Source organism: Pipistrellus hanaki (assembly GCF_964339955.1).
Source record: "Pipistrellus hanaki genome assembly, chromosome: 3".
NCBI classification, from domain to species: Eukaryota; Metazoa; Chordata; class Mammalia; order Chiroptera; family Vespertilionidae; genus Pipistrellus; species Pipistrellus hanaki.
Genome location: NC_140505.1, coordinates 162,025,075 through 162,050,199, shown reverse-complemented (window position 1 = coordinate 162,050,199; position 25,125 = coordinate 162,025,075). Strand labels below are relative to the sequence as shown.

Here is a 25,125-nt window from a genome sequence, read left to right as displayed (position 1 = left end):
TGAATGAATGAATGAATGAATGAATGAACGAACGAATGAATGAATGACTGCCGTGAGAACGCGCTGGGCTGTTAAAATCCCCGCGGGCACTCCACAGTTTCTGTTCAGCGCGTCCCGCCCGCCCGCTGCGAGGCCCGGCCCGGGAAGGCGTGGGAAGGCCCGAGGGGAACTCTGCGCGCTCGGCGGCCGGGAGGGCGGGGCGGGGCCGGTGGGGGCGCGGGGCGCGGGGGGCGGGGGAGGAGCCGCCGCGCAGGCGCGCCGCCGTCCCCGCGTGCGCGCTGTCCCCGCGCGGGCGCCGTAGCGCGTGTGCCGGCTGACGCAGCCCGAGGGCCCTCCTCTCGCTCGGCGGCGGCGGCGTCGGCGGAGTTTGGGGCGTTAGGGAGGAGGGGGCGCGGGAGGGAGCCGAGTCGCGAGAGGGAGGCGGCGGCGGCGGCGGCGGCGGGGAGGAGGGAGGAGCAGGCGCCGCCATGGCCGCCGCGCTCACCGACATGGCCGACCTGGAGGAGCTCTCCCGCCTGAGCCCTCTGCCCCCCGGCAGCCCCGGCTCGGCGGCGGCGGCGGCGGCGGCGCGGAGCCGGGCGGAGCCCCTCGAGGAGGACGAGGACGAGGACGAGGAGGAAGCGGAGGCGGAGGCGGAGGCCCAGGCGGTGGCGGCGCTGCTGCTGAACGGCGGCGGCGGCAGCGCCGGGGGCGCCGGGGGCGGCGGCGGGGGCGCCGGCGTGGGGGGCGGCGAGGCGGAGACCATGTCGGAGCCGAGCCCCGAGAGCGCCAGCCAGGCCGGCGAGGACGAGGACGAGGAGGAAGAGGAGGACGAGGAGGAGGAGGAGGACGAGGGCAGCAGCAGCGGCGGCGGCGAGGAGGAGAGCAGCGCCGAGAGCCTGGTGGGCAGCAGCAGCGGCGGCAGCAGCGGCGACGAGACGCGCTCGCTGAGCCCGGGCGCGGCGAGCAGCAGCAGCGGCGATGGGGACGGCAAGGAGGGCCTGGAGGAGCCCAAGGGACCGCGGGGCGGCCAGGGCGGCGGCGGCGGCGGCGGCGGGGGTGGCAGCAGCAGCAGCAGCGTCGTCTCCAGCGGCGGCGACGAGGGCTACGGCACCGGGGGCGGCGGAAGCAGCGCGACCTCCGGGGGCCGGCGCGGCAGTTTGGAGATGTCGTCGGACGGGGAACCCCTGAGCCGCATGGACTCGGAGGACAGGTGAGTGCGCGCCGGCAGCGTCCCCCTGGCTCCCTGTCCCCCCTCTCCCTCCCCTCCTCCTCCGCTCCCGGGCCGGGGGGGGGGGAGGTTCGGAGGGACGGACGGGGACGGGAGGACTCTTGGGGGCTGAGATGCCCCCCGTTTCCCCGCACTCAGGGCCCCTCCCCCAGGCGCTCCGCTCGGAAACCTCCCGGCCGCCCCGCCCCGCCCCTCTGGCTGCGGATAGCGGCTCCCAACTCTCAGACCCCTCTGCCCCCCTCCGCGCGCGCCCCCGGCTCGGACCCGAGGACAGCCCGCCCGGCCCGGCCCTGCCCGGAGCGCGCCCCCCGCGCGGGCCCCCGATCCCCCCCGCGGGAGCCGGAGCGAGGCCCCGGGAGCGCACCCCCGGCCCACGAGGTTAGCGTCCGCCCGGAGCGCCCACACTTGTCACAACTGCAACTGACAAGTGTTTTTCCAACATGGCTGGTCTCGCCTGGATTTTCGCAGAACTTCCTTGTTCGGGGGAGGAGACCCCTCTTCTTAGAAAAAGAAAAACGAAAAAAAAAAAAAAAAAAAAGCAGTTCTTTTCTGCGTAATCGCTGCTCCCCAAATGCCTCCCGGGCAGCCGTTAGCGCGGTCTCCAAAGGGATGTAAATAACTTGTATGGGTTGGTTCCGCGAACAAATCTGGGAGAAAGTTGAGAGCGAATCAATCTGTTGTCGAAAAAGAAAAGGTGAATGTAAACGGCTTTTCAGATAACTTGGCGGAACCCGAGGGAGTTTTTGGGGGACGGACGGAATAGGCTCTCGAAGGCGCCCGCAGCATGGTAGGCGGTTTGATGTCTCTCTGAGTTTAGGTGGTGGTGGTTGTTGGAGTCCCGGGTTGGAGAGCTCTGCAGGAATTAGCGTTCTTCTAACGAGAGTTCGTTGGGAGGAACGTGGGGACTGACCAGAAATGCGCTTGCTTTTCCCCCCCGGGACATTAAAACCATTGCAGCAGTAGGTTTCGATTGTTACTGTTGTTTTTGGTCTCTTTGGGAAACTTCACATTTTAAGTGATTGGTTCTTAGTGTATACTTTTTAACAACAGCACGGCCTCATTCGTGTTGTACTGCTTCTGAAGTGTATTAGCATTTATTTTTGACCGTCTGCTAATGTTTAGATGAGCAGTCTGTTTTTAAATAATCTGTATTCACTTGGATTTAGAAGTTTTAAGTGTTCTAAAGTTCTAGGAGTAACGATTGGTAACTGATAAAAATGAATGTGATAAGGAATGTAAGGCCCTAAATATTTTGGAAATACTGTGTTAGGATCTGTTTGACACTTTAATATCGAGTTAAGACATCTTGGCTGGGGTAAAACAGACTGTACAAACCTTAGAAAAATTGTACCCAACTGTGTAGGCATGCCAGGAAGGAGAATGTCTTCAAGGGAATTAGAAGTTGACGTGAACTGCACAATGAAGAATGCATTATTTATCGTTTTATTACTTGTGGATCCTTCGTTGGTACCTGAAGATATTTGAAAGTTAGTAGTTTCCACAGTTCTTCTATTTGGTTATGGAGACACACACACACACACACACACACACACACACACACACTTGTTTAGCACTGAACAATTTAATTGTTGCAGTCATTTCATTCACAGTTTGTTGCAAATTAGGTATTATTTTGGCTTCTATTTACCAGATGAAGAAGCAAGTTGAGTGTCTTCCTAAAAACAGTAAGTATAGAATGGTAGTGGTGAAGCTGAACAAAGATTCTTAAGTCCTTGCTGTTTCCATTTCACAGGAGTAAGAATATTGCACCTTAAATAAGAAGCTGTATGTGTCAGTTTTTGTTTGTTTCAGTTAATATCTTGTCCACTGCAATCCTTTTATTAGGAGACAATGAATTATTGGTCAAGTAATATTTCAGGAAGTGGAGTTTTGGCCTCATTTTATATTTATTGCATATTTACTTAAGTATCTACTTTTTATTTCATACTTCAGAGTAAGGAGTAAGATAATTGGTGCCACAAGTCCAAATAAGGTTAAAACTTGATAACTAAGCATACTTGCTTTTCTTAATGCTTAAGCATTGGAGACTACAAAATACTGTAATTTTACCATTTCAAGGTAGTACAATAGATTGATCACTTCTATTGAAAAAGCCTTACATTACTTACTAGTGAAACTGGCTGTGGTCTTGATAATCTTAATTCTGTTGTCCTGTTGTCATTGAGTTAAAGAACTATTTTAAGTTTGGAAAGGATTCATAATTCTTATAAATTGTCCTGCAGATTACACTAATCTATGTGGATTTTGTAGATTGATTTCATGGTAGGAAGTCTTTATTTTTGTAACTGATGAAGGGATATTGTGGTTTTAAAGTGCTTTAAAAAAAACTTGAGGCAATTCTATCACAATGATTTTGTCATTAGAATTTACTGTCTCAGGATATTTTTTTCTAACACTTTGAAATTAGGTAGTGTCTTTGAATTTAACATATTTTAGAATTTGTTGAAATACCTTAAATATTTTTAACTGTAAGAGCTTCTTAAGAAAGAATTAATATAAACACATAGATTTTTTGAAGCTTGTGATTCAAGGTGTCTCTTTATAATCATGTATCGTGTGATGAAAACTGACTAATTTATAAAATGATTAAATGACATTTGGTACAAAAAACATTGATTCTTTTCCCCAGGAGAGAGTTATTCAAAACCATGTAAGCGTATTAGTGTGTTTATTTTAGTCAAGTTAGCAAACTTAAAGTTGATGGTAATTTACTTTGGTTATAGAGATAATGAAATTTTCTTTTGGGGAGGGGATATTTAGCTGTGCAAGAATACTAAAAACTAGTTTTTCTTTTACTTTGAATCTAAGCTTAAGTATTTTTTAAAAAGTTACCACCTTCTAAGTTAATTTCAGAGACTATCTTAAATACAATTTTAGAATTTAAAATGCCTCAAATTTCTTTTAGTTTACAAATTCGTTTTAGCTATTGAATCAGATTTTACTTACATTGAAAGTACTCTGAGCTACTTATCCTATATAAGTGGATTAATAATAATCTCTTTCATTCTGTGGTTGTTTCTTTTAAGTTATCTCTCCCTTCCCTCCAACCCCCAACTAGAGTATAAACCATGACTTATTTTTGAAAAAGCCAAGGCCTCTTTCAGCCACTTTTATTAGTCTTTATGGGTAAATCTAGGTATCAAATGAAAGTACCTGCATGAGGATGGGGTAAAAAGGAAGGGCATGTAGAATGAAACTTATTTTAAATGTTCAGCAAAGGTCACAGGCCCTTACCATCTTGTGGATCAAAATTTGTCAATTTTGGGGGTTGTAAACAGGTATAATTAAGATTGCTTTGAAATTGGGAAAACAAACTTATGTTGCTCAATTTCCCTATAGTATGGTTCAGGAAATCTTTTTCTAATATAGAGGCTAAATTTTAAAATCAGATTAATACTAGAAGGTTGATAAGGTTATTGTCAAGATTTATTAAGGATCTGTTTGAGGCAATAAAATACCTTTATGTAGAGTAATATTTTGCTCATAATGCATAATTAAACTCCTTTTCACTACCCCTTTCATCTCCGAAGCAGTCAGCTCTTCAGAGTTTCTAGAATACCTCTTTTTCACCACCCTTTTATTTTGATTAAGAGAGAGATAGAAGCATTAATGAAGAGAGAGAATAATTAATTGGTTGCCTCCTGCACACCCTGCACTGGGGATGGAGCCCGCAACTTGGACATATGCCCTGACCAGGAATCGAACTGTGACCTCCCTGGTCCCTATAGGTGGATGCTCAACCACAGAGCCATCATCAAATTTTTGATGACTTGAGACCACCTTTCAAAACCCATCAAAATACACAACAAACCCCTTTCCTGGTCTTTTAAAACTTTGCTTTAATTCCTTTTTCTATTTTTTTCTTCTTCTCCTTTTATGGTTCTCTAGGTAGAGGGATGTGGTATATTATAATAAAAAGAGCCTATAATCTGGAGTCAAAGGGAACAGTTCACATTTTAGTCTTGCCTGTATTATGATTTTAAGTAATATCTTTGAGCCTTAGTTCCTCAGCTGCAAAACAGGGTTAGCTTTTACCATGAAGGTGTTCTAAGGTCTAAGTGATTTTTGTTAATGACTCCTGTGAACTGTTTAGAAGAATCCATGTTATTTTGATGCTTGTTTTATCCTTTTTGTTGTTGAATGGTATATTTTTGAGAGCAGGGATAGTTTAGCTGGTTTAGAACTTTGAATTTAACACAATGCCTTGGATATGGTGAGTACTCATTGATTAGAATTAAATTGAAAAACCAATAAAATTTATATAAATAAACGAGACTATAAACTGAGGGCCAAGATTAGGTGTCCTTGGTTGGATCATTATATTTGGTATTGATGAGTTTAAGGACAGCTTTGCCTGTGACATTATATGCAAAATTTGTAGATACTTTTCTCTGAGCAGGAACCAGCAACTTTTCTTTTTCTTTTTTCTTTTTTTAAAAAAATATATTTTATTGACTTTTTTTACAGAGAGGAAGAGAGAGGGATGAGAGAAACATCAATGAGAGAGAATCATCGATCAGCTGCCTGTTGCACACCCCCTACTGGGGATGTGCCCACAACCAAGGTACATGCCCTTGACCGAATTGAACCTGGGACCTTTCTGTCCTCAGGCTGACACTCTATCCACTGAGCCAAACCGGTTTTGGTGAAACCAGCAACTTTTCAAATGAGTTGGTCTAAGAATTACCTATTTAGAGGAGACCAGAGGTGCATAGTAAATGTTAAAAGATTTGACAACTCTGAAATGGAAAATTTCTATAAAAATGAGTGTGAGTATGGAAATCTGAAATGGATAGTTACCAGAGGGCTTCTTCTTTTTTTAAACGCCACTGTTTAAAAGCATTTACTGTATAAAAATGCTTTAACATTTTATCAAAGTTAATGAAAAACTTGAAATTAAGGGGAAGTATTGGGAGAGAAGTGAGTTATGAGTCAGAATGTTTGGAGTTGGAATTCACTTAAGGTGGTGACCATGGGACATTTATTTAAGTTATTTATTGAATTACTACTAGATATTTCAGGTCTCTTATCTGCAAAAGGGGAATAATAATAAATTGTTGTGGGGATTACATATAGAATATATAGCACAATTTATTAAGCGTTTACTATGTGATAGGTATTTAACAAATACAGGGTGAGGCAAAAGTAGGCTTACAGCTGTGAGTATGGGAAATAGTTTATTCTTGCATTATATTATTTTCCATGAATATTTTTAAACCTACATTTGTCTCACTCTGTATATCTATTCTGTAGTTGACCTAAAGGCCCCATAATACCTTTTATTTTTAATAGTTTTTAATAATGTAAGTGAATCTACTGATCAATTTAAAAAGCTTGTAATATTTTCTTGTAATGGTAATGGATTTGCAGTGATCTAACCACATGTTGAGTTCATTTTTATGACTAATAGTTTGCATGGGAAAATAAAACTTATTGACCTTAGAACTAAAGGACAATTTTGGGATTGATATTTGAATGTTTGAAAGTAATTATTGCCGAAACCGGTTTGGCTCAGTGGATAGAGCATCGGTCTGCGCACTGAAAGGTCCCAGGTTCGATTCTGGTCAAGGTCATGTACATTGGTTGCGGGCACATCCCTGGTGGGGGGTGTGCAGGAGGCAGCTGGTCGATGTATCTCTCTCATCGATGTTTCTAGTTCTCTATCCCTCTCCCTTCCTCTCTGTGAAAAATTAATAAAAATATTTTTTAAAAAAAGTAATTATAAATCATGGTTACCATTGTACCCCGTTCAGTGATAAGAAATGCAATGGTACCTCTCCAGATAGTAAGTTTTAAGAAGACTAAAAAAGATAATTCCATTATTTTTTAGTTTATCTGCCAGTTGTTTATGACACAGTACATTGAAATTAAAATTGGAGAGTACTGCAGTTAATGACTGAAGTTTTGGTGCTAGTATGGGATTGGATTTTATGATTAGGTGAGTGAAGAATAGAAATTTCTAGAAAGCCTAGATGAAACTCACAAAGGAAAAACCATATCATATTTCTAGACTTTCTGCCTAGATCAGAGAATGCACATTGGAACTGGAAAATGAATTTTAATGGCTGAAGTTGCACCTTTCATACCAACACAGCACATCTTTCTCAGTGTAGGTTTGTGGATCAGAGTCTTTGCCCTTGCTGCTTCTGTCTTTGTAACTTGTAGTCATGTTCAGGTCTCACCTTGAACGTTTTCTCAGGCAAACTTATCCCTGAAACTTTTTTTTTTTAAGAGAGAAGGGATGAGAGACAGACCTCAGTGTGAGAGAGAAACATCAATTGGTTGCTGCCCATATGTGCACCAACCGGGGATTGAATTTGCAACCGAGGTACGTGCCCTGATGGGGAACCCATCCCTGAGCCGCCACTTTGGGTTGCTTAGGACAACGCCCCAGTCACTGAGCCACCCCAGCCAGGGCTATCCCTGTTTCTTTGTTAAATTGCTAGCACTCCCAAGTTCTTCATCTGTCCTTACCACAGTTTGAATAATTCCTGTGTGTTCCTGAGAATAGGAACCATGTCTGTTTTGACCATGCTGTATCCGCAGCACCTCATACAGTCCTTGACACTTACTTTATTAGTAAGTATTCTTAAATATATTTTGGATGAATGATGAAACTCCTGAAACAGGAAAATTAACTATATGTGGTGAAAGAAGAGGAGAGTTTGGAGCAGAGAGACCAATTAGGAGGTTAGAGGAATACTACAGGTGTGAAATGACGAGGCTTGAGCTTGGATAGACATTTGGGGAAAAAATCATGCTTGGGAAACTGAATCAAAGGAAAGAAAATCAAATTTTCTTATTGATAGTTGTCTCTAAGACAAATAAATTACTATTTCTGAGAAGGAATTTTTTCTTGGATTTAATTACAACAATAGCTTACCCTCCCCCTCTCTCTAGACATATCTATTGCTGAAATAAGTAAAGGAACATTGTGTAGTAAAAAAACATGAACCTTCTGTCAGAAAGACTTTGGTTATTTTAATTTAACCATCTCAGAAGTTGTTTACTTGTAAAATAGGAGAAACGTCTTAGTGTTATGAATAAGTGAAATAGAATATGTGAAACAGAAAAGGGCTCGTATTTAATTTATAGAGTCATTTACTCTCCCATTTCTCATGCACAGAGATGTGGAAAAAATACTCTAGTGGGAATAAGTAATCAATATTGTAGTATTGGTTTTACTAAATCCTGCCTACAGAAAATTTGGCAAATCATTTCATTTCTCTGAACTTAAGATTCTTTTTCTTTAAAGTGAGGGTTTTTGACCATAATATAATTTGGAGCTATCTTTTAGACCAGGGGTGGAGAACATCTGCCACTGCCTTCACAATCATTTGGTCTGACCCTGCCAAGGCATTACAGGTGAGTTAGTTAAGTGTTTGACCAAATATAGCAGGCTTAATTTTTAAATTGATAATTTTGTATGGCTCACAAATGATGTTATAAATATCCAAATGGCCTTTGGCAGAAAAAAGGTTCCCACCTCTTCAGACAAACAGAATATTACAGGTGTGGCTTTGCTATATTCAGGATCTCAAAGATACTTTAGGTAGGTTCTTCTGAATTCAAATATCACCAGAATTCTTAATTTATTTTTATGGTGTTATATTGAAATATCATTTTTGTTCGTCTTCTCTAGGCTATAACATTTGTAAGATTAAAATTAGGTCCGATTTATCTTTTTACTTCCAGCATATACCTACTTAGACTCATCTATTGCACTGCCTATATTCAGTAACTCAGTAGTTGGTTGAATTTGACTAAATATGGATACACCTAATAGATATTCTTTCACACTGCCATTAGGTGTGGCTGCATGAAACAAGGAGAACCATTCTATGCCTTATACTCTCCCCCACCCCCTTTTTAAATCCTTACCTGATGTTATGTTTATAAAGAGAGAGGAAGGTGGGAAGGGAGGGAGGGAGGAAAGGAAGGAGGGAGGGAGGGGACAGAGAGAGAGAGAGAGAGAGAATATCTATCAGTTGCATCCAAAGGCGCCCCTACTGGTCACAGGGATGTGACCTGACTGAGAACTGAGTCAGCAATCTTTTTGTTGTATAGTACGACTCTTCAACCTACTGAGCCACCTTACCAGGGCCCAATTCTTCTTAATGGCATATGTGGAAAGATTATTTGGGGGGGGGGGGGGGAGGTGTGAATATTTGAATGATTTTAAAGAGCAGACTTTCCCAACAAAAAAATAAATTTGCATACTATTTTAAGAGAAAACTACTATCTAGTTTGCTTAAGAATCCAAGACTCTTGAGCTTATAGAAAGGATTTTAAGAAGTGCAGTTCAGCCCGACCAGCGTGGCTCAGTGGTTGAGCATTAACCTATGAACCAGGAGGTCATAGTTCGATTTCCAGTCAGGGCATATGCCCGTGTTGTGAGCTCAATCCCCAGTGTGGGGCGTGCAGGAGGCAGCCGGTCAATTCTCTTTTATCGTTGATGTTTCTATCTGCTCGCCCTCTCCCTTCTTCTCTGAAATCAATAAAAATATAAAAAAAAATAAAAGAAGTGCAGATCATTGTATCCTCACCAACAACCAATGAGGTGAGGAAGAGTCACAAGCTTCTTGAGAAGGCATAGTCCTATAGACGTTTGGTCTTAGCTGCTGTACTGTCTATATGTGTGTTTAAACAACCTTGACTAGAAATTTAATAATTAAAATCGTATAAATAAATGACTATTTAAATTTTCAACCTTTTTCTTTTACAAAGAATTCATATACATTTCTGAACCTTCATTTGTAATATTTATATATGTATATAGATTATTTAGCCCAGGTTTATTTTAAGACTATGAAACATACAAGTTAATTTTTGTGTTGTGGTTATTCAGTCTTATGGGGAATGGAAGCTCTTTATTGACATTTTATTTCTGTTAATACTTTTTTAAGTTCCTGATTTGCTTTTTGGTTTTCATTTATATTTGAGTTTCTAGAAAGATGAAGTGTTACCAATTTGAGAAAACACGTTTTAGAAGGATATTAGTATTTCTCAGTAAATACATTTGCTAATGCATTTCTAAATTACAAAATGTGCCATGACTTTTTATAAATATTTGTTAAAGTACTGAGAGTGACTGAATCAGCAGTAGACTTTTTAGTGCTTTCAGTTTATGTTGGCAGCCATTTGAACATGTTTTTTGAGGTGTTGAGCACTAGTATAGTCTTTTTTTTTTTATAATATATTTTATTGATTTTACACAGAGGAATTGAGAGGGACAGAGAGTTAGAAATGTCGATGAGAGAAATATCGACCAGCTGCCTCCTGCACACTCCCCACTGGGGATGTGCCCGCAACCAAGGTACATGCCCTTGACTGGAATCAAACCTGGGACCTTTCATTCCGCAGGCCGACTCTCTATCCACTGAGCCAAACCGGTCCCGGCAGTATAGTCATTTTCATCAGAAATATTCTTATGATTTAACACTAGCTTCAAACACTAAATATGTGTGGTTGCTTCTATATAAAATGGGTGGTGGTCCTCATAGCATAATTTTTAACATAACTTCTTGGCAAATATAGTCATTTTTCTGTAAACAAGGTAAAAGATAACTCCTTATATTGTAGTTGTGTTGAAGTAAAATGTTTCTAGTATTCTTTTAAAAAAAAAACACATTTTATTGATTTTTTACAGAGAGGAAGAGAAGAGGTTTACAGAGTTAGAAACATCGATGAGAAAGAATCATCGATCAGCTGCCTCTTACACATACCCCACTGGGGACGTGTCCGCAACCAAGGCACATGCCCTTGACCGGAATCGAACCCAGGATCTTTCAGTCCGCAGGCCGACGCTCTATCCACTGAGCCAAACCGGTTTTGGCTCTAGTATTCTTTGTGAAGATGGTTGCTTGCTGATCTCTTAAGCTGGATGATGAAAGATGTGGGTGGAGTATCTTAAAGGGTAATAGACTAGAGATGAGAAACAAATTTAAAATGTGCACAGTGCATAGTGGTGGTTGAAGAATGTAACCTACTTGCTTTCCATAGGCTGGATTTCATCATTGTTACATAAAGTCCCTTTTGGCCAATTTAGTGAGTGCTGCTGGGTCTTGGGGGGGAAAATCTTTTGTCTTTATTCACAGAAATAATTGTGGGGACAGAGAATAGTCTTTTTCTTGATTAGAAAAATCCATTTTATCTTTTTAAATTACAGTAATAATAGATTGTAATTATAGTAATAATAGTAATAATACCTTGGTTTTAGCTAATGATTTGTAGTGTGCCTTCAATTAATTTTGATTATCATCTCATGTGACATCCACATATTTTACTTGCCTTAAAAATCATACTTTAAAAAAAAGTCACACTTAAATTTGTTACTAAAAACTATTTGAACATCTTTAAGTTTAGGAGTTAACTACAAATGAGATATTTATATGTGATTCTTAGTACAGATCAGATCATGAGAAAGCAGAATTCCTTCCATCTTAGTTGAGTAGGAAGGGTTGGGGAAAATTGACTTGTGTATATGTAACACATGTAATAAAATAGGCTCTTCTCTTTACTTAAAAAAAAAAAAAAAAAAAAAAGTTTGCCACTTTAAAGACCTGAGATCCTACAGCACCATAGCAATTTGGGAGGCAAAATGAGTTGACCATATAGAAATCTAACATGGTCTAAATTCCTTAATCCATTTAAGATCAATTTCATGTTTCTTTTGTTCTTGGTGAATAAAAACTAAAATGATTGTCCTTTTGTCTCTGGGATGAATTTTTGGAGATTGTTAGGCTCAGATCTGTTTTAGCTCTAAATGTGCGAGAAGTTCTACCTCAGGGTAACCCTGTTGCTTTATTTATTTATTTATTTATTTATTTATTTAATTTTTTAATTGAATTTATTGGGGTGACATTGGTTAATAAAATTATGTAGGTTTCAGATGCACAATTCTATAATACATCATCTGTATATTGTATGTTCAAATAGTGTTTTTTTCTATGACTGACCTTAAATTTGTGTGTGTGTGTGTGTGTGTGTGTGTGTGTGTGTGTGTGTATGTTTTAAAAAATGTTTTACTACCACCAGCAGGAGCGGCCTGCATGGGGTGGCAGGTACACTGGGCTCAGGGTGTGTGGTCTGTGAGAAAATGATGATGACTGGGAAGCTTGAAGGAAAGGGACTGGGGCTGGAGGCCAGCTCCAAGGGTTCTTCAGACGATTAAAGGTAAGCTAATGTCAAGCCACCGACAAGATTAAGAAATTCTTGGAAATCTAGCTGCCCATCAGAGTTGAGGTCTAGTTTCTTCATCATGTGGTCAAGGACACCGGGGTCCTTTGGGTTCTTTGTGAAGGCAGCCAGTTCTATATTCATGACAGTTGGGAACTCTGTCTTAGAGAGTGTGAAGCTGTTACTGTCCTTTACAGCGTACCTCTGTTGTACTGGAGCGAGATGCAGAGGCTGTCAGTGGAGCGGCGAGCTTTGGGTTGAATTAATTAAAAAACAACAACATATCTTTATTGATTTCAGAGAGGAAGGGAGAAGGAAAAGAGATAGAAATATCAATGATGAGAGAGAATCAGTGATTGGCTGCCTCCTGCACAGTCCCCAACTGGGGATCAAGCCTTCATGTGCCCTTGACCAGAATTGAACCTGGGACCCTTCAGTCAACAGGCTGACGTATGAAGCTAATTGACTTGTAGGAGTCATCCTCTTATGTAATAAAAGGCTGATATGCAAATTGTCCCCTCAGGAGTTCGACAGACCAGGAGTTTGACTGCTCACTATAACATGCACTGATCACCAGGAGGCAGCATGGAATGAAGGAAGGCCCTTGTTGGCAGCCAGCAGCCAGGGGAAAGAAGGCCCTGATAGGCCCTAATCGCCGCCCAGGCCTAGGGACCCTACTTGAGCACAAATTTTGTGCACCAGGCCTCTAGTCTATATATATAAAAGGCTAAGAGATGGCCTGGTAGCTATGACGCGCACTGACCACCAGTGGGCGGATGCTTTACACAGGAGCTGCCGAGCTGCAGTGACTTGACAGTGGCAGTTCTTTTGGGTGATGCACCTCAGAACCAGAGAGGAGGGAGCCTAATTCCTTGAGGGGCCATGTGATTTCATCTTCGCTGTGGGTTATGTTGTTGCTGGGGCACTGTCTGCCCCGAGTCTGGTTACTGCACACTTGCATTTGCATTTCACATCCTGTATGACAGCAACTTTGCAGAGTGCCCTCTCCTCACACTGTGGGACCCCTTGGGGGACGTTGGAGAGAGCCAGTTTCAGCCTAATCCCTGCGGGCCAGGCCGAGGGACCCCACCAGCCGGAAGGACCCCACTCCGTAGACTGACACCCTTTGAGCTGCGATGCCACCCCAGATGTGGCCAGCCAGGGAGGACCTTGGGAGGTTGTCTCCAGGGCGTGTCCATCCTTCTCGCCCAGTCCTGCCCCACTGGCCACCTTCTAATTAATTTCCTTTCAATGTGCACAAATCGTGCACCGGGCCATGGATTCTAGTATTTCATAGTTTATCTTGTTATTAAAACTATCTGCCCATATAAGTCAAATTGTATGTAAATAATATCTTGTTTGTGTGTGCCATAGATGTACCAAAGCAAAGAAACAACTTTTGGTGTGTGCATACCAGATGAAACTCGAGTGAGTTATTTTGATGTATAATATTGGCTCTATTTAATTATTTCTTTATTAAGTAATTCACCCAAATTAGTAAATGTGACAATTAAATTTCTTTTGGCATTAATGAATGTTCTTATGTGACTTTGGGCAAGTCACATACTTTTGTGTCTCAGCCTTTCTAATCTGTAAAATGAGGATACTAATAGTGCTTACCTCATTTGGTTATTGTAAGCATTAAATTAGTTAATACATGTTTCAGTTACTGTAGCTACATGACAGTCAACTCAAACATTGAATGGTTTAAAACAAATATTTTGCTTACGAATCTTCGATCTGAGCAAGGTTTCACCTGGTTAGGTCATTCCACTTGGTGTCAACTTGGAGAATCATAAAGGCTGGAGACCGCAGTTTACAGAAAACTCATTCATGTATCTGTCATATATGTGGTGCCTGAGCTCAAAATACTCAAACAGCTGGGTGCTAAAACAGCTGGGGCTCCCCTGCATCTCTCTTTGAAATTTATCTTTATAGTTGAAAGTATTAGACCCTCCTTTTTCCTCATTGACTCCCTCCTCCTCCTCACGCCTGCCCCCTTGTCAGGCCTTTACTGTTGTTTTTTTTTTTTAATTAAATTTTTCAAAAATTTTATTGATTATGATATCACATAATTGTCCTTATCCCCCCATTCCCATCCCAAACCCCTCCCCACATATGCCCCCACCTCCTGTTGTCCATGGCCACTGGCTAGGCCCATAAGGCATTTACTGTTTTATTGTCTATATTAGCGTTCACCAACCGGTGGTCTGTGAGGTCCGAAAGGTTGGTGACCTCTGATTTATATCTATGGGTTATGCACATATGCATATAAATTCTTTTGTCTGTGAACTTTCTTCGCAGGATCTCTTCTGTGTGGTGTCTTCAGAGCAGTCAGATTTCTTTACAGGGTAGTTCAGGGCTCCCAAGTTGTGGGTTCTGAGAGAGAGAGAGCGCTAAGCTGAAGCTGTACTGCCTTTATGACAGCCATAAGATGTCTGGTAGTATCATAACTTCTGCAGTAGTCTTTGACCTACTTTAATTCAAGGGGAGATAATATATCAATAGATGACCCCCCCCCCCCCAAAAAAAAAAATAGAACCCCTCCACCTCTTTTTTTTTAATGTATTTTTTATTGATTTCAGAGAGAAACAGAGAGAGACAGAAACATCAATGATGAGAGAGAATCATTGATTGGGCTGCCTCCTGCATGCCCCACACTGGGGATCAAGCCTGCTACCGAGGCATGTGCTCTTGACTGGAATCAAACTGTGACCTCCTGGTTCATAGGTTAAGGCTTAACCACTGAGCCACGCCAGCTGTCCCCCCCCACCCCCCATCTCTTGATGCCATGTTGTAATAAGAGCATGTGGGAGGATGAATATCGGTGTAACCATATTTCAGTCTGACAACACGGCACATAGAACAAAAGCAGGATATACAGGAAATAGTCAGCTGTTAGGATAAAGAATGGGAAGTCAGGTTTAAATAGTGTCATTATTTGTGATGTACATTTTGAGGTAGTGAATTACATAATCCTTCTTTACTTAAGAAAAAGTCCTAAAATGTAACAGGCCAGGCAGTTTTTAGTTTTCATGAAGTGCCTGTTCCTTTTCTGTTTCAGTTTAGCTTTTAATCCCTTTGTCAATTCCTAGAATAAGGAGCAGGGCACAAAATAATTGTAACAAATGGGGGTGAGGAATGGTATGGATAACTCAGTGTTTTCACTCGTAAAGTTGTATAATATCAGTATACAACCTCAGACTTTTCAAAAACATAAAATCCTCTTAAATGCTTTGAACTATTTTGAATTTTAACCTTTAATAATTTTGATTTTAAGTGCGAGAGAGACAGTAATCTTCTGAGTAGATAGCGGCAAAAAAAAAAAAAAAATTTTTTTTTTTTTGATAGATGAAACATTGCCTATTAGCTTACTCTGCTATCTACACTAATAAAAGAAATATGCAAATTGACTGTACATTCGAAGTGTCTACCAGCCAGTCAGGAGTGCCTATGCAAATTAACCCAATAAAGCGGATATGCTAATTTGCATACAAGGACCGGAGCAGCTGGGGACAGGATGCCTGTGTCATCACGCCCCAGCCGCTCCGGGCCTCTGGGCAGCATGGGAAAGCAGAATGGCCGCTCCAGGCGGGAGTAAAGACGGTGCTGGCAGCCAGGGGAAGGAAGGCCCATTCTTGCACAAATCATCGTGCATCAGGCCTCTATATGACTAGATTAGCACTCCTGTGTGTGGTTTTGTTTACCTACAATTTGATAAATACTTTGGAAAACTATACATAGTATGTTTCTATCCAAAGCATGTTACAATTACAAAGATAAACTAAGTTTATAATACTTGCTCTGACTCTGTTAAATATTCCTCAGACCAGTGGAATTACTGTTCCTTTTTTCATGCCACTTTTATTCATTCTGTGTGGAAGATCATGTTCCAGTCTTAATATAGAATATTTATTTTAGAATAATTAAGATATAAATTAAGACTGAAGACTTTTTAAAAAAAAACATATATATTTTACTAATTTTTTACAGAGAGGAACGGGAGGGAGAGAAAGTTAGAAACATCGATGAGAGAGAAACATCGATCAGCTGCCCTCTGCACACCCCCTACTGGGGATGTGCCCACAACCAAGGTACATGCCCTTGACCATAATCGAACCCGAGACCCTTCAGTCCACAGGCTGACACTCTATCCACTGAGCCAAACTGGTTTCGGCAGGACTGAAGATTTTTACTGATTATCTTTTTTACTGATAGAACTAAAATAAAACAGCTTGGTCCATTAGAGATTAGGGAGGTACTTTTGTGGAACCTCGTTCTTTAGCTTCCAGATCCTGAAGAAAAGTGGTTCGATGCCTTGCTCATTCTGTTTTCCTTGTTTATGGTACATTTTATCCTTTCTGTCATTCTGTATATAAGATAGCTCAGTGGTTTCTAACTAGTTTGAAAGTACTTACCCATTTCATAATTAGTAATTTGACAATTTCAAGGTCTATGGTTGAGAAAGTAAACTAAAAACAATTTACAGACTTTGAGTAGTGGATGAAACTTTTTTCCAAATGAATATGGAGCCCAATACAAAAGACATAATATAGTATTTTATTAGGATTTATTTAAAAGTTTTTATTGATTTCAGGGGGAGAGGAAGGAAGAGTGGGGGGAGAAAGGGAGAAACAAGATGTGGGAGACACCAATTGGCTGCCTCCTGCACTCCCTGCTGGGCATCGAGCCCAAACCCGGTATGTGCCCTGTAGGGGAATCCAACAGTGACCTTTGGTGCAGGGGAGGATGCCCAGCCAATGGAGCCACACTGCCAGGGCAGTGTCTGTTTTCATAAGCCGAAAATCCTTCATAAAATCAACCGAAAACGGGAGCTTTTAGAAGAATTTAAATTTGAAGTAGGGTTTGTTTTATTCTGTTTTCTTAATTCTGTTTTGGCTGCTTAGTCATGAAATTTTGCCTTGCAGATACGGACAGCTCCTCTTTCAGACTCTGTATATACTTTAGTTGTACTGATCCAGAGCTATAAAAGTATTTCTAGTATAGACATTTTGTTTGAAAGATACCATTACTTAATTATATCTTAATTATCTTTACTTCATATCACAAATGCAAAAGTGACCAGCCCTTCAAACTTAAGCAACAAAACGTAATATTGTTTCATGTTAGCTCTTTAATTTGGAACTAGCCACTTGGCTATTCCCCTAGGAGAGGAGAGCATGCAGCTAGTTAATTTGTGAATCTTCTTGGAAGGTGTTTAATTGGGAAAAGCATAAGGTATGTGACTGCAGACTAATTTTATGAATAGATATGTATAGACCTAAATTAGGGTTGGGAAACGGGAGTGCAGAGTTGCAACTTTACTAATCAGTGTCTTCATAGGAATTGGACGTTCTTATATTTTAATTTTTGTGTGTGACAAGAATAAATTATATTTGATTTCAAATTATGCGCCCATATCCTCTTCCCTGTTCTCAACTCTTCTTTAAAGTTAGACATTTTAGAAGCCTAGAAATCATTTCAGAGCAGGGGGGAAAAGAAGGACCCAAAGTTGCCCAGAAAAATCGACAGCACAAATGAATTTCCTCACAGCTGAAAAGAAGACTACAAGTAAAGATGTCCCTCTTCATGTGACCTCAGAATGAATTTTAAATTCAACAATTAACCTCAGAATAAAACAAAAATATTCCAGGTCACAAGCATACTCTTTCCATTCCAGAGACAGTTAAGCTTTCCTCCCTATATACCAGGAGTAGGGAACCTTATTTCTGCCAAGGGATATTTATAACACCATTCGAGGACCATACAAAATTATCAACTTAAAAATTAGTCTGCTATATTTGGTCAAATATTTAATTAACTCACCCCTAATGCCTTGGTAGGGCCAGATAAATTGATTATGCGGGCCTTATATGGCCAGACGTTCCCTACTCCTGATATATACTCTAGATCAGTGTTACCCAAACATTTGCTCTTAAGGACTCTTTTAGTTTCTTAAATATTAGGAATATAAATTATATATATCAATAAAACTGTTAAAAGTTTACTGAAGAATCCAAAGCTTTTATTTTTTGTTAATCCTCACCTGGGGATATTTTTTTTTTTTTTTTTTAAGAGAGAATGGAAAGAAAGGGTTGGGGAGATAGGAACATTGATGTGAGAGAGAGACACTGATTGATGGCCTCCTCCATGTGCCCCAATTGGACCAGGGATCAAACCTGCAACACAGATACATGATCTTGACTCGTAATAGGACCCTCCACCCTTTGGTATGCAGGCTCCATCCACTGAACCACACCAGACAGAGCCTAAAGAGTATTTTTTAAAATGTAAAATAACTTTCCCAGTTAAAGAAATAGAAGTGACATTGTTTTATTTTTAATGTCTTTAATGTCTGGCTTAACAGCTAGGTCTTATCCGTGCCTCTTGCAATAAATTAGTTTGGTTGAACTATGTGATGAAAATCTAGTCTCATACAGATACTCAGTGGGAAAGGAATGGCTATTTAAAAAAAAAAATACATTTTATTTATTTCAGAAAGGAAGGGAGAGAGAGATCGAAACATCAATGATGAGAGAGAATTATTGATTGGCTGCCTCCTGCACGCTCCTACTGGGGATTGAGCCCCAACCCAGGAATGTACCCTGCCTGGTATTTGAACCTTGACCTCCTGGATCATAGATCACTGAGCCACACAGGCCAGGACAAGAAATTTTTTGTAACTGAAGCATGGCACAAGAATATTTTTGCTAGTTCTTGGGGTGCATTTATTGTTAGACACAAATCATTAAACTTAATAAATAGGTTCAAATTTAGTTTAATTATTAGGTGTGAGCAAATAAGGTTGAAATGGGATTAGTAAATGTTTTTACTATTAGAAAAACGTGTGCTGGAATAATTATGGTTGAAGTATGTTTGCAAATGATTGAGAAAAACAAATTACATATAACCACTATCAGATTGAGATACATTTTTTGTGTCTGAAATTTTCTGTAATAAAAGCTTCGGGTAGGGAAGCATACCCATTAATATAATACAATTTTTATAATTTACTGGTACTAAATTGCAAGTTGCTATAGATAGCTTTTGATGGGTTTAATCTGGAAAACATTCTCCCCGTTGACTGTTCTGAAATTTGAAGCTACTTGCACGCAGTTTTACTGTTGGGAAGATATTTTTGTAAAAAGTGACTTGCTTTTAAAATGAAGGAGAAATTGTTTTATATTTCTTAAGATGTAAAATTTTGAGTATTTAAAATTACTCAAATAAGCCGAAACTGGTTTGGCTTAGTGGATAGAGCATAGGCCTGCGGACTGAAAGGTCCCAGGTTCGATTCCGGTCAAGGGCATGTACCTTGGTGGTGGGCACATCCCTGGTGGGGGGTGTGCAGGAGGCAGCTGATCCATGATTCTCTCCCATCAATGTTTCTAGCTCTCTATCCCTCTTTCTTCCTCCTGTAAAAAATCAATAAAATATATTTAAAAAAAATAAAATTACTCAAATAAAATTTTTGGTAAATAAAAAGGTTACTGACATGTCTTACTTTGTTTAGTAAATAAAAAATAAAGGGGATTGATTGACATTGTCAATTTTTTAGATTAGATTAAAAGACATTTTATTTGGACTTCGGATAAAATTAGAGAAATTTATTACACCCAGTTTTTTTTCTTCTGCTTTTTTTTTTTTTTTTTTTTTTTAAATATATTTTATTGATTTTGTACAGAGAGGAAGGGAGAGAGATAGAGAGTTAGAAACATCGATGAGAGAGAGTCATCGATCAGCTGCCTCTTGCACACCCCCCTCTGGGGATATGCCCGCAACCAAGGCACATGCCCTTGACCGGAATCGAACCCGGGACCCTTCAGTCCCCAAGCCGACGCTCTATCCATTGAGCCAAACCGGTCTCGGCTCTCTTCTGCTTTTTATTTAGAAGGGAAAATACAGACAAATTTCCCAACCTATTTGAGATGGAAAGAGGTAGGATGTGATGGCAGTTATATTCTTAGATTAATAGGTCATCAAGTGATTTGCAAAATTGTAAAAATAACCTTTTGATTCTGGAAACTATTCCTCCATTTTGCTTAGAACTATGGAATGGATACAAAGTGGTGACCTGTATGCATATATATGTGTGTGTGTGTTTGGTTTGTTTTTTGTAGGGTATAGTATTGGGGAGTTCATGGCTGCCAAAAGTTGCTTAACATCGCATATCTGGTTTTGCGGTACTAGCATGTTTTTTTTATTTTTATTTATTTATTTGTACTTTATTCCAACTACATAATTTAAAGGAAATTATTTGTTACTTTCTAATGGAAAATACAAGTAGTATGCCTTGTTTGGGGCAGAATATCAAATGTTAACCTTAATTAAATATTTATAAGATCATATTCATGTTAGTGAATTTTTAGGAATAACACAGCCTTTTTTCTTCTTTTGTAGCATAAGCAGTACTATAATGGATGTAGACAGCACAATTTCCAGTGGGCGTTCAACTCCAGCAATGATGAATGGACAAGGAAGCACTACTTCTTCAAGCAAAAATATTGCCTATAATTGTTGTTGGGACCAGTGCCAGGCTTGCTTCAACTCTAGTCCAGATCTGGCAGATCACATCCGTTCCATACATGTAGATGGTCAGCGAGGAGGGGTTTGTTTTGTCATTTCTTTTTTTCCTCACCGTATTCATTAGTTTTATTAATTTATAATGGATAGTTAGGCTTTTTTCCCCTCCAACGTAAAGGCTTTATTTTTATCAAATGTTTTTTCCCCCCACCTTTTATTTGCAAATTTCCACTTGATTCAATCAAGTTAAATAGAACATATGATGTGCTCTTTAATTTGCTCTTCTATAAAGTATAGTTGGAATATTACAAATGAATATAGTACATCCCAAAATTCTGATGTTTTCAGTTGAAGACATTTAGAATTTTTACTGTTAGGGTGGTTCTAAATTATCTCTGAGGCTGAAATTAACTGGAAAGACCATTGGTATCAGGATTAGTGTATAAGTCCTATTAAATGAAAATCTGCATTTACTATTTGTGGGTCTTATCATAGCTGAGTTAGATAAAAAGTTCTGATTAGTCAGCTCTTGACTGGAATCCTTTCCAGGCCTAAGCTCTACCCACTGAACCAAACTGGCTAGGGCAGTTCTGATAGTTTTATTGGATAGTAAATAAAGGGCTGAACTAATTAGGTGAGTCAAAGTGGAATGGAGCAAAATATTTAGAATATTTTTTCTACTATTTATACTATTTTCAGGTTTACCTAGGTTTGTCTTAAATAATTGCCATATTTAGTACATTTTCTAAAATTAATGTTACATTGTAAATACAGATAGTTTATTAGGCCACACATTCTTCATCACCCTGCCATCACTGTTGAGATATACTAAAATGATTAAAATCATTAGGGTTAAGTGAGTATGCAGCTGTTTCCAGGGTTGTATTGATAATGAGGTTCTATTATTGATCTTTTACCAAAAAACATATCGTATAAGCACCCCTAACATATTTACCCGTGGTATTACATTTCAAACTTCTTTTAAGAAGTATTTGCTGTTGTCACAATATGTTGTAATGTGTTAGCAGTCTTTTGAATATTCAACTTGATAAGTAAACATTTGTCTTATTATTAGATTTAATATATATGGCATCTGGGTAAATACCAGATGGTATATTAATGAACTGTGTTCATCCTATGGTTTTTCACTCTTTAACCATCTCAGTGGTTAGGCAACTTTGGTAACAGGTTTCTCCACACCAGCCCCTTCCCAATCAGGTTTTTGGTGAGAATTCTCTTTAACAAACAACAACAAAAAAATCCAGCATGTGGATGCTCTATCCACTGAGAAAACTGGCCAGGGCAAGTTTTTGACCACAGAAAGGAGATCTCATTTTTTAGGAGATTTCAGTGAGGAAGAGAGAGGTAGAAACATTAATGATGAGAGAGAAACATTGATTGGCTGCCACCTGCACACCCCTCACCAGGAATTGTGTACCTTGACTGGGAATCGAACCATTACTTCCTGATTTATAGGTCGACACTCAATCACTGAGTGATGCTGGTCTGGCAGGAATCCTCATTTTTTTTTTTTAATTAAAAAAAATATATATATTTTATTGATTTTTTACAGAGAGGAAGGGAGAGAGATAGAGAGCTAGAAACGTCGATGAGAGAGAAACATCGACCAGCTGCCTCTTGTACACCCCCTACCGGGGATGTGCCTGCAACCAAGGTACATGCCCTTGACCGGAATCGAACCTGGGACCTTTCAGTCTGCAGACCGACGCTCTACCACTGAGCCAAACCGGTTTCGGCGGAATCCTCATTCTTGAAGGACGTTAATTGCTGAACTACAAATGTATTGGAAAAATGTAGAAAATAAATCTGATCATTGATCTATTTCTACAAAGCAATCATTGGTGTGTATATACAGACTATGCTTTTAGAATGAAAGTATGAATGAGAAGTTGAAAACATGTGAATCTTTATTTGGTTTTATGCTTAAAAATAGAGTAGCTGTTGACCTAGCTGGTTTTTCTCAGTGAATAGAGCACCAGTCTATGGACTCAAAGGGTCTCTGTTTCGATTCTTGTCAAAGCCACATGCCTGGATTGCGGGCTTGATCCCTAGTGGGGGCGCCCGTGCAGAAGGCAGCTAGCTGATCAATGATTCCCCCATCATTGATGTTTATATCTCTCTCTCCCTCTCCCTTTCTCTCTGAAATCAATAAAAGTATATTTTTAAAAAATAGAGTAGCTGATGGTTGGAGTGTGTGTGTGTCTGTATGTGTGTGTGTATTTAAATGGCCTCTTTGAAATTTGGAACTTGAAAAAAAAATTTAAGTGTACACTTCAGTGGCATTAGTACATTTACATTGTTGAACAACCATAATCACTGTCCATCTCCAGAACCTTTCATTATCCAAAACTGAAATTTATACCCATTCAATAATAACTTCCTTAACTTCCCTTCCCCTAGTTCCCAGTAATTGCTGTTCTACTTTCTGTATATAGTAAGTGGAAAAGGGCAGATTTTGATGACATAATTTTTTTAAATTTCTTTTTTCTACATATGTGTTAAACTATTATAATGGAATAGAAGCAAATGAGGAAAAAATTGGTAACTCTAGAGGACTTTGTGCTTTTAATTATTGAAAGATAATTTTACTGAAGCAGTAGGTTAGTAAGATTTAAATATTATATTAAATCCTTTTTTTTCTCATCCTACTTTGACCTTTACTTTGGAAAAAAGCAAAATTATCATGTAACAGCTTAAAAACTTCCTTTTCCCCCTTTAAACTATTTACGTTGCTGTGTCACTTTATACTTATAGTCTGAAGCCAGATGGAGTTAAGTTTTCCTGTCCTTTTAATGTGGTTGGATACTTAACTCTATATTAAAAGTTATACTAACCATTTAAATAGCAAATTACAAATATACCCTTTTAAAAAAGAGTCATGAGATGGCTTTCTGTTGTTTAAAAAATAAAAATAGGTGCAAAAAATTAGTCTTTTTTGTTAAATGTAATAGAATTAGGTTCTTGTGTCCATACTTTCATTTCCAAAACTAGACTGAGCTGTTTTACTAATTAAATTTCAAACCCCAGTGTTTTGATAGGTATGCAACTTCATCTTGTAGGATTTCAGTGGTCCATTAAGATCCATTCATCTTCTGTTCTTTCTGTTTTAACTATTTCTTACTTTAAATACAGTTGCTAGGAAGAAATATGTATACCTCTTATTAAGTTTGCAATTGTATTCATCCTTTGGTGTGTTTAAGGGGAGAGAACCAGAGGGCGATTGGGAGTCAGGTGGCAGTAGGATATTATTCAAAGACTTGAATGAGGCCAGTTCCCTTTATGTTACATAAAATGTCATTTGTAGACTCAGGATTACATCAGATTTTGCTAGGAGGTGAAATCAATGTTAGGAGGTCATTTTGCATTTTGTTTGTTTTTTAATCCTCACCTGAGGATATGTTTTTATTGATTTTTTTGTTCTCGAGAGGGAAAGAAAGGGAGAAGGAGAGAAACATCCATATGAAAGGGAAACATCCCCCAATTGGGGATCAAACCTGCAGTCCACATATGTGCCCTGACCAGGAATCAAATCCAAAACCTTTTGGTATATGGGACAACACTCCAACCAGCTGAGCCACCCAGCCAGAGATCACTTTGTGTTTTGATTGTCATTCTGATATCTCCTGAATTACAACATTAGATTTGTCATTCTTTTGCAATACATGAAAAATATTTTAGGTTTTTAACTAAACATTTTTGTCCTCTGTTTTTATTACTTTAACAGAAAATTGAAAATGTTAATACATTTACTATGGCTAAAAGTAATGATACAAAATTATAGCTATCAGCCGAAGCCAATTTGGCTCAGTGGTGGAGCGTCGGTCTGCGGACTGAGGGGTCCCGGGTTCGATTCCGGTCAGGGGCATGTGCGTTGGTTGCGGGCACATCCCCGGTGGGGGGTATGCGGGAGGCGGCTGGTCGATGTTTCTCTCTCATCGACGTTTCTGGCTTTCTGTCTCTCTCCTTAAAAAAAAAATTATAGCTATCATTTTAGACAGATCTTGTAAGAGCTAACCGGTTTGAGACAAAATAGGTATAAAAAATATGTTTTGCTTTTGTATGTTCACATTTTGTAAATGAAAGTATTTTTCCCTGAGAAATATTAGAACTTAAAGGAACCCTAAAGTCATCTGTCTAACCCCTTCCTGTTTTCGTTTTTTACTATTTTATTA

General features: G+C 39.7%; 1 protein-coding gene across 2 annotated transcripts in view; it reads left to right on the top strand.

The window, feature by feature from the left end:
- The first annotated feature begins 353 nt into the window (after positions 1-353).
- AEBP2 (AE binding protein 2) overlaps positions 354-25,125 on the top strand; it is a 50,107-nt gene continuing 25,335 nt past the window's right edge. The window contains exons 1-2 of one of the 2 annotated variants that reach the window (XM_084879177.1): positions 354-1,192; positions 20,810-21,017. In XM_084879177.1, the coding sequence (XP_084735303.1) occupies positions 468-1,192; positions 20,810-21,017 (933 nt within the window). In that variant the 5' untranslated portion in view covers positions 354-467. The remainder of the gene's footprint in view (positions 1,193-20,809; positions 21,018-25,125) is intronic. The other variant, XM_084879178.1, reaches the window with a different exon arrangement.